General features: G+C 40.7%; 1 protein-coding gene across 1 annotated transcript; it reads left to right on the forward strand.

The window, feature by feature from the left end:
* The first annotated feature begins 3,092 nt into the window (after nt 1-3,092).
* On the forward strand, nt 3,093-15,349 carry LOC127426657 (fumarate hydratase, mitochondrial). The gene is made up of 10 exons (XM_051673606.1): nt 3,093-3,258; nt 3,577-3,711; nt 4,450-4,560; nt 6,662-6,838; nt 6,945-7,127; nt 7,448-7,613; nt 8,171-8,374; nt 9,885-10,012; nt 10,431-10,584; nt 14,919-15,349. The coding sequence occupies exons 1-10, from the start codon at nt 3,130-3,132 to the stop codon at nt 15,059-15,061; spliced, it is 1,530 nt and encodes a 509-aa protein (XP_051529566.1). The 5' UTR covers nt 3,093-3,129; the 3' UTR covers nt 15,062-15,349.
* The last annotated feature ends 1,760 nt before the right edge of the window (nt 15,350-17,109 follow it).

Here is a 17,109-nt window from a genome sequence, read left to right on the forward strand (position 1 = left end):
ACTCCAGCCAGGTCTCCTAAGCAACCAAATTGGCCCGGTTGCTAGGGAGGGTAGAGTCACATGGGTAACCTCCTCGTGGTCGCTATAATGTGGTTCGTTCTTGGTGGGGCGCATGGTGAGTTGAGCATGGTTGCCGCGGTGGATGGCGTGAAGCCTCCACACGTGCTATGTCTCCGTGGCAACGCGCTCAACAAGCCACGTGATAAGATGCGCGGATTGACGGTCTCAGATGCGGAGGCAACTGGGATTTGTCCTCCGCCACCTGGACTGAGGCGAACCACTACGCGACCACGAGGACTTATAAGCACACTGGGAATTGGGCATTCCAAATTGGGAGAAAAATGAAAATAATAATAATAATAATAATAATAAATAAATAAAAAAGATTTCCAGATGCGACCTCTGGAGGACGCAGCCTTTAAAGTTCTGGTCACCATTCACTTGCATTGTATGGACCTACAGAGCTGAAATATTCTTCTAAAAATCTTCATTTGTGTTCTGCAGAAAACAGAAAGTCAAACACATCTGGGATGACATGAGGGTGAGTAAATGATGACAGAATTTGCATTCTTGGGTGAACTATCCCTTTAAAATGAGAAAAATAATAATTTAAACCCATCTAATCTAACCAATCAGAGACAGCGTCCGGGCCACTTAACCCCGCCCACTTTAGCACTCCTTTCATGCTGATTGTCACTCTACCTGCCTACTCTACAGCACAGAGGAGGCATTGCCGGTAGGTGCAGTGGCAAAAGATCATGACTATGCCTGCAATCCTTCTCCTGGTTAGTATTATAAAAAATGAGTAACAGCTTTTTCTGTCTTGCAGAAAAAATGTGGCAGTGAATTACATTGTAACTGTAGTGTAGTAGGATTCAGAGCAGCTGGACTTGCTGTGACAAGACTTGAAGTTTCGCTGCTCATCCAAGAACCTTCTGCAGTTCTACTGACTGGTGGGGATGTCTCTCTGGGGTGGCACACTTAAGAGGTTAAAAAGGTCAGACATCCCCACCAGTCATGGATGAGGATCAAAATTATTCACATCTTTTCACAGAAAGACCAGTTACTGTGAATACTACCACAAGATATGAACATGACTTAGATGACTGAGAACCTCCACAGATATTACATTGTAAACTTCATTTAATTGTATTAGTCTCTTCACCTCATAAAAGTCAATAATTACTGTCAAGCTCACCAACAGACAGCATCCAGTAATAAAGAGTGAAATGTAAAACACATCACAAGCCTTTTCTAAATTTGTATGTCTGTACATAGGCTATAAATATTTACATACAACTCTCATCGCAGTTTGGCTGCAAGGTAAGGTGCATCAGGGTGGATGATGATCCCACATTGTGTCACAGAGACATCACAAAAATCTGAATATTGCCTCAGTATCTCAGGCTCCAGATCCAACCCTCTTTTCATAGTGCCTTTCTGAGGAGTTCCTCTCAGAATGGGGGCTGCCAAGGCTTTGGCGGAAGACTCCCCGCGAACATGGCATATTTCACGGAATCTGCTCGCTGTATGTCGGGGTTTGCGTACCCGGGTCCACAGCCGGCATTTTGACTGCAGTTGAGTTTTTGCCTCAATAGCAGTGGAGATCTCCCGTGACACCTTTAGGTTCTCCAAGTGGCATTGTTGCTCGTAGTTAGGCTCTAAATATATTGGAAATTTAAAGTTGTAACCATCAACAGGCAACTGAGGAAACTCAGGGGCACCAGGGTGTTTAATAATATCTCTACTTAGCTCAGTGAGTAAAGACGCTGACTACCACCCCTGGAGTCACGAGTTCGAATCCAGGGCGTGCTGAGTGACTCCAGCCAGGTCTCCTAAGCAACCAAATTGGCCTGGTTGCTAGGGAGGGTAGAGTCACATGGGGTAACCTCCTCGTGGTTGCGATTAGTGGTTCTCGCTCTCAATGGGGTGTGTGGTAAGTTGTGCGTGGATCGCGGAGAGTAGCATGAGCCTCCACATGCTGCGAGTCTCCGCGGTGTCATGCACAACGAGTCACGTGATAAGATGCGCGGATTTACGGTCTCAGAAGTGGAGGCTACTCCACCCGGATTGAGGTGAGTAACTGCGCCACCATGGGGACCTACTAAGTAGTGGAATTGGGCATTCCAAATTGGGAGAAAAGAGGATTAAAAATAAATTATAATTAAAAAAAATTATAATATCCCAACTTATTTCAGGTGGGCACTGGTAAGAGAGCACAGACCCAAATGGCACAGGGCCAATTTAGAGTCCACCAAATTAAGGCACGATTTGTCCTGTATTTAAGGTCAGATGGTGTCACGGTGAAATTGTTCCAGATCGCCAATTTAACATTGATATAAGTTGGAAAATTTGCCTAAGTTGGGTAAGGGACCATCTGAAAAGTCCACACATTGTGCTAAAATGTGCTAATACTGTGGAGGGTGTGGTAAGAGACCGTCTGAAAAGGCCACAAGTGGTGGTAAAACTGTGGAGTTTTTTCTATATATTTGTTCAATAAGATCAAACAATGTATGAATACAATCATAAAGACAAGTACAGGTGAAGAAAAAATAAATAAATAAAAATTATATATTATATATATATATATATATATATATATATATATATATATATATATATAAATGTATAAACCATCCAAAATGTATACATAAATAAGATAAAGAAGACAAATAATCGAACAAATTATTAAAATAAATATATTTTTTACATATAAATTATGTTGTTGTTTTTTTTTCCATGGTTCAGGAAAGTTCTCATTTTAGCATATAAGAAAGGATATAACATTTTTATAATTACGCATATTAACTAATTTATTGCTAAAACTGTGGAGGATGTGGTTAGGGGCCGTGAAATACAACAACACTTACCTTCATAATCAAATAGGTACTGCTAAGTGAAGAACTTGTAGCCTTTATCGCTATGATGGCGGAAGTAGACATGCACCGAACGGAAGTTGCCTGACGTCATGTGAAAAGGGCTTATAGTGTCCCTGCAACAACAGGCAAGTAGTGTTTCAGTCATTAGTGTCCGCCCCTCTGACTCTCGGTTCTGGTTGGTGGACATCAGTTCCGCCCCCTCCGTCTCTCGCTTCTGATTGGTGAGCGTCAGTTCCGCCCCCCGGTCGCCATGTATCGCTCCGTTCGGAACCTGGAGCGCTTCAACGCGAATCTGTGGAAGCTCTGGGCCGTTCAGAGATCCATCACCGCCCGGACCATCAGCCCAGCGGCTGGCGTGCTGCACAACCAGCACAGAATGGTAAAATCACGCTGTTTTTGCGGTGTTGAGTGTGTTGTGTGCTGCATTGGCAGGCCGGTGGATGACCTTCATGTGTGAAACTCCTAAAAACACTTAAACATCAAACGTGTCCGATATATAATTCATGAGTGTGTCATAATCTTTATAATGTGTATTTGCATCAATTACCGCTTACAAACACAGTGAGTCTATAAGTGTGATTTACAGTGATTGACACTGAATTTCTGCTCATTTCTCATTAAATCTACAGTATTATTTGTCTCATTATAATGAGTTATAATAATATAACGTGATGGATGTGTGTTTGTGTTATTGCAGGCCAGTTCAGAGTCGTACCGGATCGAGAGAGACACATTTGGGGAACTCAAAGTTCCTTCTGATAAATATTATGGAGCTCAAACTGTCAGATCCACCATGAACTTCAAGATCGGAGGAGTGACAGAGAGAATGCCAGTGAGATATTAAATGAAAAAAAGAGAAAATTCTCTCATCATTTACTCACCCTCATGCTGTCCCAGATGTGTTTGACTTTCTTTCTTCTGCAGAACACAAATGAAGATTTTTTGAAGAATATTTCAGCTCTGTAGGTCCATACAATGCAAGTGAAAGAACTTTGAAGCTCCAAAAAGCACATAAAGGCAGCATAGAAGTAATCCAGTGGTTTAATCCATGTCTTCTGAAGAGATATGTTAGGTGTGAGTGAGGAACAAATCAATATTTAAGTCCTTTTATACTATACATTCCCTGTAAGTGGCAATATGCACAAAGAAGGCGAATTGCCAAGATAAAAAAGAAAAAGAATTTGAAAGTGAAAGTGGAGATTTATAGTAAAAAAGGACTTTAATATTGATCTGTTTCTCACCCACACCTATCATATCACTTCTGAAGACATGGATTAAACCACTAGAGATTAAATAGAATACTTTTATGCTGCCTTTATGTGCTTTTTGGAGTTTCAAAGTTCTGTCAGCAGTTCACTTCCATTGTTTGGACCTACAGAGCTGAAATATTCTTCTAAAAATCTTCATTTGTGTTCTGCAGAAGAAAGTCAAACACATCTGGGATGGCATGAGGGTGAGTAAATGATGAGTGATGACTATCCCTTTAAATACAGGCCTTTAATGATGTGTTATTTGTGTTAGTGTTTTTATGAGTATTGCATTTTTATGTGAAAATATCTTTGTTCTGTAGGTTCAGGTGATAAAAGCCTTTGGTATCCTGAAGAAAGCTGCTGCAGAAGTGAATAAAGATTACGGTTTGGACCCAAAGGTCGCTGACGCCATCGTGAAAGCTGCAGATGAGGTGATTTATCTAATTCAAGAGGTCCTCAGTGACCCAAGCATTGATGTATGCTGGTTTTAGGGAGCCACTGCATGTTATGTTTTGGGGTGAATTTTGGAAGAACGTATATTTATATTTTATAATCAAATATTATATACAGTATTTAATTACTTTTAGCAATTCTGTTACGCTGGGTCTCTGAGGCTTATGAACATTTTTAATTCCCCAGTTTCTCAAGATGGTAGTTTAAAAAGTAATTTACATCTTAAAGTATTTATACATTCTGGAAGTATTTGTTGTACTGTCATTCATTTTTATGCTTTTTTTTTTTATTTTCTCCCGTTTTCTCCCCAATTTGGAATGCCCAATTCCCAATGCGCTCTAAGTCCTCGTGGTGGTGTAGTGACTCGCCTCAATCCGGGTGGCGGAGGACAAATCTCAGTTGCCTCCGCGTCTGAGACCGTCAATCCACGCATCTTATCACGTGGCTTGTTGGGTGTGTAACCACGGAGACATAGCGTGTGTGGAGGCTTCACGCTATTCTCCACGTCATCCACGCACAACTCACCACACGCTCCACTGAGAGCGAGAACCACATTATAGTGACCACGAGGAGGTTACCCCATGTGACTCTACCCTCCCTAGCAACCGGGCCAATTTGGTTGCTTAGGAGACCTGACTGGAGTCACTCAGCATGACCTGGATTCAAACTCGCAACTCCAGGTGTGATAGTCAGTGTCAATACTCGCTGAGATACCCAGACCCCCACTAAATTTTATGCTTTTAAAATTATATATATATATTTGTAATAATTTCTATGATTTAAAATAAAAATATATATGGTAATATAAGCTTTTTTTTTCTTTTTCTGTAACAGTAAACGGTGACCAGTGCTTGGCGGATTACTTCTGAATTGTAATCCGGTACTGATAACAAATGACATGACAAAAATGCAATCAGCAACATAATCTCGTAGATTACATTTGGGTAATCCGATTACTTCTGGATTACTTGCAATCTAATTTTATTTTACGTCACATGCATTTGAGTAGCATAATCATTTTAACATAAAAGTTCAAATAGGAAGAAAATGTATTCCATTCCTCATTACTATCAAAAAGAGCTCCTTATGAAATTAAAAAAAAAAATGCATTAAACATTACATAAATGACATAAACATTAAATCTAGGAATAACAGGGGGCCTGGGTATCTCAGCGAATATTGATGCTGATTATCACATCTGGAGTCATGAGTTCGAATCCAGGGCGTGCTGAGTGACTCCAGCCAGGTCTCCTAAGCAACCAAATTGGCCCGGTTGCTAGGGAGGGTAGAGTCACATGGGGTAACCTCCTCGTGGTCACTATAATGTGGTTCTCGCTCTCAGTGGGGCGTGTGGTGAGTTGTGCGTTGATGCCGCGGAGAATAGCGTGAAGCCTCCACACGCACTACGTCTCCGCGGTAACGCACTCAACAAGTCACGTGATAAAATGCGCAGATTGACGGTCTCAGACGCGGAGGCAACTGAGATCCGTCCTCCACCACCCGGATTGAGGCGAATCACTACACCACCACAAGGATTTAAAAAAAACCGCACTGGGAATTGGGCATTCCAAATTTACTGCCATTGCCTTGTTAATATGTAATCATGTAATCTATAAAAAAGTAACTGTAGTCCGATAACGAGTATTTTAAAATGTAATTTAATCCAATTACACGTACTTGGGGGGGGTTGTAATCTGATTACACAATCCAGATTACATATAATCTGTTACTACCCAGCACTGACAGTGAGACAGTGAGAATCATCAGTTAGATTTGAGTTGTTCTCATAAAACCGGTCAAGAAAATGGTCCTATTTACTATTAAAAGAAAAGAAACAAATAAAGAATATATTTGGGGCCAAATATGAGCAGGACATTTTCTTGACAGGTTTCATGAGAATTACAGAATTACTTGAAAGTAAAAAGTCAAAAAACATTATGGTGCTTGAAATGCTTCACGAGGTTCACTCATTTATTCCTTATTATTTTTCAAAATGCATCATTTTGATTTCAGTCAGATGAGGTGTATGCGTGTTTGACTGCGGTGCGTGTCTGGTGTCTGGTGTGTGTTGTGTTTCAGGTGGCTGCTGGGAAACTGGACGATCATTTTCCACTGGTGGTTTGGCAAACGGGATCCGGAACTCAAACCAACATGAACGTGAATGAAGTGATCAGCAACAGAGCCATCGAGATACTGGGAGGAAAACTAGGCAGCAAAGACCCCGTTCACCCCAATGACCACGTCAACAAGAGCCAGGTGACACAACACACACATCCCACTCTGTGTTTTCAAATGACTAATCAAACTTTTGTTGCATGTGATGATGTCACTGATTTTTGTTCTCTTGTGTTGTTTGTTTTAGAGTTCCAATGACACGTTCCCTACCGCCATGCACATCGCTGCAGCTACAGAAGTTCACGAGGTTCTTCTTCCGGGTCTTCAGACGCTGCACGATGCACTCGCTGCTAAAGCTGAAGAGTTCAAAGACATCATTAAGATCGGCCGCACACACACACAGGACGCTGTGCCGCTCTCGCTCGGACAGGTGAAACTCCACACGCATACGACTCTGGACCAGACGCAGAGAGAGCTGGAAATTTGAGCATACGATATCTGTTCATTGAAATATGTAAATAAAATGAAAAGTGGATAGAAGTTATTTTGAGATACGCTTTTCCAATTTGATGTTACTGATAAGAGAGCAAGACCTCTGCCTGAGGGTCTGTTCACTCCAAACGCGTATCCAGTGGGTGAATGTCATGTGATTAATCAAGATCATGCAAATAATTCAGGTGATTTGAGTTCAAATATCCATTCTCTTCTGTGTGTGTGTGTGTGTGTGTGTGTGTGTGTGTGTGTTTTCAGGAGTTTGGTGGTTATGTTCAGCAGGTGAAATACAGTATTGCGAGGGTGAAAGCTGCGATGCCACGTGTGTATGAACTGGCAGCAGGTGGCACGGCAGTGGGCACTGGACTGAACACACGCATTGGATTCGCTGAGAAAGTGGCTGATAAAGTATCGGCACTCACAGGTACACACACACACACACACACACACACACACACACACACACACACACACACACACACACATGAATCATTGTCAATATGCTTGTCATTTTTTTGTTTGTTTGTTTAATAATGACACATGCAACAATGTAAATAAATTACTGCCATTGTCTCTGCATGTTCACATACTCTCCATCCTAAATATTATAGCTAAGAATATATAAAAAAGTGCATCTGGAAATCAAATATGTTGAAAATAGAATTTACAAGGTGCCTGGATGATTCTTTTCTTTTCCATTGGTTTAGAAGTGTAGCTCCATGTGTGAATTTAGCTCATGCAAACACAGACTGTATACAACACGAGAGTCTGTGGTATCATGACACAATTTTATGACTTTATTAGTATGTCTGAAACTAGTGCGCTGTCTTACTGAACTCCAAAGAGTATGCCTTTTTCCTTCACCAATGAAGTACATACTTTTAAGAAGTATACAAATGGGGACACAGCCTAATAATTCCAAAAATGCCACTGTAACTGACTGAGTTCCTGCTCATTAGCGCCTCCTGTGGTCATTTTCAGGTCTGCCGTTCGTGACTGCACCCAATAAGTTTGAGGCTCTGGCGGCCCATGATGCTCTGGTGGAGTTGAGCGGCGCTCTGAACACTGTCGCTGTGAGCATGATGAAGATCGCCAACGACATCCGCTTCCTTGGATCTGGACCTCGATCCGGTCTCGGTGAGCTGATCCTGCCTGAGAACGAACCTGGATCCAGTATCATGCCAGGTGAGCCACACTGCAGGTAGCCAATCAGAATCTGTGTGTCTGTCTTCCCTTCTGTCTGTCTGTGTGTCTGTCTTCCCTTCTGTCTGTCTGTGTGTCTGTCTTCCCTTCTGTCTGTCTGTGTGTCTGTCTTCCCTTCTGTCTGTGTGTCTGTCTTGTCTTCTGTCTGTCTGTCTTCTTTTCTGCCTGTGTGTCTGTCTTCTTTTCTGCCTGTGTGTCTGTCTTCTTTTCTGCCTGTCTGTCTGTCTTCTTTTCTGTCTGTCTTCTTTTCTGCCTGTGTGTCTGTCTTCTTTTCTGCCTGTGTGTCTGTTGTCTTTTCTGTCTGTGTGTCTGTCTTCTTTTCTGTCTGTCTGTCTTCTCGTCTGTCTTCTCTTCTGTCTGTCTTCTCGTCTGTCTTCTCTTCTGTCTGTCTGTCTGTCTTCTCTTCTGCCTGTGTGTCTGTCTTCTTTTCTGCCTGTCTGTCTGTCTGTCTTCTCGTCTGTCTGTCTTCTCGTCTGTCTGTCTGTCTGTCTTCCCTTCTGTCTGTCTGTCTTCTCTTCTGTCTGTCTGTCTTCTCTTCTGTGTGTCTGTCTGTCTTCTATTCTGTATGTCTGTCTGTCTTCTCTTCTGTCTGCTTGTCTGTGTCTTCTTTGTCTGTCTGTCTGTCTTCCCTTCTGTCTGTCTGTCTTCCCTTCTGTCTGTCTGTCTTCTCTTCTGTCTGTCTGTCTGCTCTTCTGTCTGTCTGTCTGTCTTCTCTTCTGTCTGTTTGTCTGTCTTCTCTTCTGTCTGTCTGTCTGTCTGTCTGTCTGTCTTTTCTTCTGTCTGTCTGTCTGTCTTCTGTCTGTCTGTCTTCTCTTCTGTCTGTCTGTCTCTCTCTCGTCTGTCTGTCTTGTCTGTCTGTCTTCTCTTCTGTCTGTCTGTCTGTCTGTCTCTCTCTCTCCTGTCTGTCTGTCTGTCTGTCTTCTCTTCTGTCTGTCTGTCTGTCTTCTCTTCCGTCTGTTTAATCAAGACGGTAACAAACCACAAGAAGTTCCGTTTTCAGTCGGGGACTGTAAAGAGAGTAAGCCCTTGTGTCATTCCCCACATAGGGCTTCAGACACCCCTTGAATTCAGGGATTAACTCCCATTCTTTTCTATACTGTGCAATGTCCAAGGCTGTGTGTATTTATATTTGTATTATGTGTATATAAGTTTAATAAAGTGCAATGTACAGACTTGTGTAAATAAATTGTCTGAATTCAGAGAGTTTAGAAACTGGAATGAATTAAATCCCTGTGATAGTGAGTGATAAGACAGTGATAAGTGCATGAGAAGAATAAAAATCTAATTAAATTGTTTAAATTAAAACAAAGGAGGAGCAAACAATACAGATTAGTGATTGGTCCGCCACAGTCTAGGTAATTAATGGGAAACACTGGCACTGAGCAGCTCATTTATGTGTGTTCAGTTTAATCAGAAATAGAAACTGAACACACTCTATACAGTGTTTCCTCTCTCATTGCTGTGTGTGTGTGTGTGTGTGTGTGTGTGTCAGGTAAGGTGAACCCCACGCAGTGTGAGGCCATAACTATGGTGGCTGCTCAGGTGATGGGGAATCATGTGGCCGTGACTGTCGGAGGAAGTAATGGACACTTTGAACTCAATGTTTTCAAGCCAATGATTGTGAGTTATTGTGTTTAAAAATGATTCACTTTTGCTTTTGTGGTGAAAAGTGATGCATAAGAACAGAATCAGCCCGCACACTTTAGATGAAGTGTTTATTTGTGTCAACCGACTCTCAGCTGTAAGAAATAAGAAGAAATAAGAAATAACTTAATAATAGAACTAAAAATCTGGGATGATTTTCATATTGTGTCTCACAAAATTATCATAAGAATATTTAATAATTTATAACAGTACAATATTTTGCTAAATTTCTCACATAAGCAAACACATTAAAACTATTGTGAAATTTCTGCAAATTGAAATTAATGCAAATATATTGTGAATATTTTATTATTATTATTTATTACCCAGCGTTAGTTGGTACATCAAGGAATGTTTTCATGATTTGAACATTATTTTTGTGTTTCTCTGGCAGATTAAGAATGTTTTGAACTCTGCCCGGCTGCTGGGCGACGCGTCCGTGTCGTTCTCTAATAACTGTGTTGTTGGAATTGAAGCGAACATTGAGAGAATCAACAAACTGATGAATGAATCGCTGATGTTGGTCACCGCGCTGAATCCTCATATAGGTAACAGACAGCAGAGGGTGCTGTAACCTCATACAGCTCTGTGTGTGTTGAATGTTCAAGCTGCTCTTTAACATACAATGAAACATATGGCGCTTTTCCACCATGGGGCCGAACAGTTCTGAGCACGGCATGATTATAAACTGTAAAACCGTACTCAACCGTACCGGTAGAATGGGTTGAGTATGTGACGGCTTGTTTAGTGTATCTTCATGATTTTATTATGATGGTTTAACTAGTATTGTACCTTACTTTTATTTTTCTACACGACTTTAGGGAAATAGATTACTAGCTTATCTAAACTTGAATACATCAGTATATTCTCATATACTATTTTCTTTTTTCTCCCTAATTTGGAATGCCGCTTTTAAGTCCTCGTGGTGGCATAGTGACTATCAGTTGCCTCCGCGTCTGAGACCATTAATCCACGCATCTTATCACGTGGCTTGTTGAGCGCGTTACCGCGGAGACGTAGCGCGTGTGGAGGCTTCACGCTATTCTCCGCGGCATCCATGCACAACTCACCACATGCCCCACCGAGAGCGAGAACCACATTATAGTGACCACGAGGAGGTTACCCCATGTGACTCTACCCTCCCTAGCAACCGGGCCAATTTGGTTGCTTAGGAGACCTGACTGGAGTCACGCAGCACACCCTGGGATTCTAACTCGTATACTATATTCATGTACTTCTATAATATTTTGTCAATAAATATCCTTTTGAGCTAGTCTGGGAACTTTTACCTTTCTGCATGTTCGTGTCCGGTGGCAAACACAAGCCCTCAGCAAATTATGGAAAACCTCTCACCTTTTTCTCTTTACTTTCATTTTTGCGACACGATCCGTGTCTTTACTCTTTATTAGTAGAGTAAAATCAGGGAAAAAGCAGTCCTAAAACTGGAATATGCGATTAGCCTCCATAGCGCGCCACACTCACTCAAATGTTTAACTCTCACGGCGTCACCAAAAGACGGATCTGTTACGTATAGAGTGAAACGATTAGTCGACGTTATCAACAACCATTTTTGTTGTCGAATAGTCGTTTGATGTCATTTAACGCAACATGAGATCACATTAAACTCTAATGATGACGCAGTTCACGCCTGATTGAGGAGAGGAAGAATTACACAGATCACAGATGCACTCGAAACTTTCCAAACAGCTTCAGCTGATGTAGATCACAAAGTATGAGGGAATAATAAAAAACACAAAATAAGTAAATACAGAAGCACTCTGGTTGTGGTATAAATGGAGCCGGAGCAAAACTTGCATGTCAAGCGTCTTTAAAGGAAACACCCTGCCATTACATCTTAAATGCAGTTACTACAAACTCTGAAACAGTCATTTCTCTGTGTGGTCAGCGCCTCTTCTATGAGTCCTGTGTATGTCCCGATCTAAGGGGGAGAGATTGAAACTGCACCGGCTGATGCACACTCTGTCACGGGACGCTCATCCCTCGAGCGCACACGCTTAATGCAGCTAGATTACAACGTGATGACTCACGACTTATTGAATCATAATATATGTGTCACTGTGTGTTTCTTATCCTGAAGAAAACTGGCAATACGCAGCTTTATTTATAAGAGAGAGTTTGTTTTTTTGAGAGTTAAAGATGGATTGAAGTGAACAGAAAGGTGAGAGAGGGTAGTCTTCACCCCATTATACAAGACAACAAAATATATTTTGGCTTGTTTTCCAATATAAATATCTAAAACTCCTTTAAAAAAGATGCATTTACCTGAGAAGCAGCATATAAGATATTTAGAGAATAGATCTTGAATAGAAGTATATTGTGTCTTTAATGCACTCGCAGAAGTATAAAGTGAAATCATACAGGTGCATCTCAATAAATTAGAATGTCGTGGAAAAGTTCATTTATTTCAGTAATTCAACTCAAATTGTGAAACTCGTGTATTAAATAAATTCAGTGCACACCGACTGAAGTAGTTTAAGTCTTTGGTTCTTTTAATTGTGATGATTTTGCCTCACATTTAACAAAAACCCACCAATTCACTATCTCAAAAAATTAGAATACATCATAAGACCAATAAAAAAAAACATTTTTAGTGAATTGTTGGCCTTCTGGAAAGTATGTTCATTTACTGTATATGTACTCAATACTTGGTAGGGGCTCCTTTTGCTTTAATTACTGCCTCAATTCGGCGTGGCATGGAGGTGATCAGTTTGTGGCACTGCTGAGGTGGTATGGAAGCCCAGGTTTCTTTGACAGTGGCCTTCAGCTCATCTGCATTTTTTGGTCTCTTGTTTCTCATTTTCCTCTTGACAATACCCCATAGATTCTCTATGGGGTTCAGGTCTGGTGAGTTTGCTGGCCAGTCAAGCACACCAACACCATGGTCATTTAACCAACTTTTGGTGCTTTTGGCAGTGTGGGCAGGTGCCAAATCCTGCTGGAAAATGAAATCAGCATCTTTAAAAAGCTGGTCAGCAGAAGGAAGCATGAAGTGCTCCAAAATTTCTTGGTAAACAGGTGCAGTGACTTTGGTTTTCAAAAAACACAATGGACCAACACCAGCAGATGACATTGCACCCCAAATCATCACAGACTGTGGAAACTTAACACTGGACTTCAAGCAACTTGGGCTATGAGCTTCTCCACCCTTCCTCCAGACTCTAGGACCTTGGTTTCCAAATGAAATGCAAAACTTGCTCTCATCTGAAAAGAGGACTTTGGACCACTGGGCAACAGTCCAGTTCTTCTTCTCCTTAGCCCAGGTAAGACGCCTCTGACGTTGTCTGTGGTTCAGGAGTGGCTTAACAAGAGGAATACGACAACTGTAGCCAAATTGCTTGACATGTCTGGGTGTGGTGGCTCTTGATGCCTTGACCCCAGCCTCAGTCCATTCCTTGTGAAGTTCACCCAAATTCTTGAATCGATTTTGCTTGACAATCCTCATAAGGCTGCGGTTCTCATGGTTGGTTGTGCATCTTTTTCTTCCACACTTTTTCCTTCCACTCAACTTTCTGTTAACATGCTTGGATACAGCACTCTGTGAACAGCCAGCTTCTTTGGCAATGAATGTTTGTGGCTTACCCTCCTTGTGAAGGGTGTCAATGATTGTCTTCTGGACAACTGTCAGATCAGCAGTCTTCCCCATGATTGTGTAGCCTAGTGAACCAAACTGAGAGACCATTTTGAAGGCTCAGGAAACCTTTGCAGGTGTTTTGAGTTGATTAGCTGATTGGCATGTCACCATATTCTAATTTTTTGAGATAGTGAATTGGTGGGTTTTTGTTAAATGTGAGCCAAAATCATCACAATTAAAAGAACCAAAGACTTAAACTACTTCAGTCTGTGTGCACTGAATTTATTTAATACACGAGTTTCACAATTTGAGTTGAATTACTGAAATAAATGAACTTTTCCACGACATTCTAATTTATTGAGATGCACCTGTACACTTATATACAAAATACACATATATAAAAAATACACCTATATATTTAAGATACATTCTCTTAAAGCACATCTAAATATCTCATATGTTGCTTCTCAAGTAAATGTATCTTGTTTTAAGGATTTTTAGACCATTTTAAATGGAAAACAAGACAAAAACACGTGATAACAATAGGATCATTTGCAGTGAATTTTTTACTGAATTAAACTTAAGTATTTTTTCCTTTAATTCAGTGAATGTCATTTAGAGGTATTTTTAAAAGATAATTTTAATTGTTAGTACGCACGTTTAATACAACCTTTTGAGTCAGGGCACAAGCTGAATAATCAGTAAAGAGCGAATGATTAATCATTGCACTAATCGCCCAATAGTCGAATAATCGTTCTAATAATCATTAGATTAATCGATTATCAAAATAATCGTTAGTTGCAGCCCTAGTTACGTACCATAGTGGAAAAAGAAACCTTAACCACACCAGCTGTCCCGGATCGGCACGGAATGGTACGGTTTTGCGATGAGAACTGTTCGGCCCGATAGTGGAAAAGCGGCTATACAGTGACCAGGGGCTGTAAAGATCCAAAAACACAGTTTAAGCACCAGTACAGTATGTATTTTGTGTTCTATGGAGGAAAGAAAGTCATACAGTTTAGGAATGACATGAGGGTGAGTATGAAAAAGATGAAATGATAAAGGGAGAATAATCAGAGGGAGATTCAGTTGCCTAAATCTTGGCAGTGACTAGTAAGATACATTTGCACCACTAAACATGTAAAACATGCTAAAGATAACATTTCTGATTATATTACAGTTTGTAATTCACATAAAACACACATATCTCCAAGCTGTTCCTTACGTACAGTGGCTGTTATCAGTCTGTTCCAGTCAGTCGTCTCTGATGTCTTCTCGTCTCTCTTACAGGTTATGATAAGGCCGCCACTATTGCAAAGACAGCGCATAAAGAGGGCTCGACTCTTAAAGCGACAGCTATCAAGCTGGGTTTCCTGACAGAGGAGCAGTTTGAGCAGTGGGTACGACCGCAGGACATGCTGGGACCCAAATAGACTGTAAACACACCACAGTACTCCTGGCTTTCTACAATAAAACACACATTTGTGTCCATGATAAATTCACTCAATGTCTGAAGTGTGAGCAGCCCAAAAATGTTGAAGCTGTCAGTTGTCATCCGTCTTCACTGAGCTGTTTCAATGATTGATCCAGAGAAAAGTTCCTTTTGAAAGTGCTGAACATAGTTCAACAGTATTGGACTCCTAAATTGGACATTAAAATTTTACAGTGTTTTGACTGTGACATGAAGAATCAATCATAAATAACATCTGCTATCAATAACACATTTGATCAGTGTGTGTGTTCTTTGGGAATGCATGGGTTAATCTCATGAAATCATGTCCGGGTCATATTTCACCCCTAAAGAAATAAAAAATGTTGCTTAATGAAGCCTAGTTTTGGACCATTAACTCTATAAATTATTTTCATGATAATTAAGAATATGTTTCCCCTATTATCATTACAGTAAAACTTGTTTTTGCTCTTTTTATAGTCAAATAAAAAAATACTGTAAAAGTGTATTATTAAAACCAGCATAAATTAAGTGTAGTACACAAATAATACTATGATGCATAAATACTTTGCTTTGCAGTAAAGAGAATTTGAGGAGAAATATGCTTAATTGTCATGAAAAAAATGTCACAAAAGTGTTAATGGTCCTAAAATAGTCATAATTTGAATTGTGCAGTTTATATATATACGTTGAAGTCAGAAGTTTACATACACCTTAGCCAAATACATTTAAACTCAGTTTTTCACAATTCCTGATATTTAATCGTAGAAAACATTCCCTGTCTTAGGTCAGTTAGGATCACTACTTTATTTTAAGAATGTGAAATGTCAGAATAATAGTAGAGAGAATGATTTATTTAGGTCAGAAGTTTACATACACTTTATTAGTATTTGGGAGCATTGCCTTTAAATTGTTTAACTTGGATCAAATGTTTTGGGTATCCTTCCACAAGCTTCTCACAATAAGTTGCTGGAATTTTGTCCCATTCCTCCAGACAGAACTGGTGTAACTGAGTCTTTGAGGTTTGTAGACCTCCTTGCTCACACACGCTTTTTCAGTTCTGTCAAACCTCAATCAGATTGAATTCATGGCTTTGTGATGAATCCAATGCCTTGACTTTGTTGTCCTTAAACCATTTTGCCACAACTTTGGAGGTATGCTTGGGGTCATTGTCCATTTGGAAGACCCATTTGCGACCGAGCTTTAACTTCCTGGCTGATGTCTTGAGATGTTGCTTCAATATATCAACATAATTTTCCTTCCTCATGATGCCATCTATTTTGTGAAGTGCACCAGTCCCTCCTGCAGCAAAGCACCCCCACAACATGATGCTGCCACCCCCATGCTTCACGGTTGGGATGGTGTTCTTCGGCTTGCAAGCCTCACCCTTTTTCCTCCAAACATAACGATGGTCATTATGGCCGAACAGTTCGATTTTTGTTTAATCAGACCAGAGGACATTTCTCGAAAAAGTAAGATCTTTGTCCCCATGTGCACTTGCAAACTGTAGTCTGGCTTTTTTATGGCAGTTTTGGAGCAGTGGCTTCTTCCTTGCTGAGCAGCCTTTCAGGTTATGTTGATATAGGACTCGTTTTGCTGTGGATATAGATACTTGTCTACCTGTTTCCTCCAGCATCTTCACAAGGTCCTTTGCTGTTGTTCTGGGATTGATTTGCACTTTTCGCACCAAACTGCGTTCATCTCTATGAGACAGAATGCGTCTCCTTCCTGAGCGGTATGATGGCTGTGTGGTCCCGTGGTGTTTATACTTGTGTACTGTTCTTTGTACAGATAAACGTGGTACCTTCAGGTGTTTGGAAATTGCTCCCAAGGATGAATCAGACTTGTGGAGGTCCACAAATTTTTTTCTGAGGTCTTGGCTGATTTCTTTTGATTTTTCCATGATGTCAAACAAAGAGGCACTGAGTTTGAAGGTAGGTCTTAAAATACATCCACAGGTACACCTCCAATTCAGTACACCTCCTATCAGAAGCTAATTGGCTAATTGTCTAAAGGCTTGACATCATTTTC

This window comes from Myxocyprinus asiaticus, chromosome 36 (genome assembly GCF_019703515.2).
Source record: "Myxocyprinus asiaticus isolate MX2 ecotype Aquarium Trade chromosome 36, UBuf_Myxa_2, whole genome shotgun sequence".
Lineage (NCBI taxonomy): Eukaryota > Metazoa > Chordata > Actinopteri > Cypriniformes > Catostomidae > Myxocyprinus > Myxocyprinus asiaticus.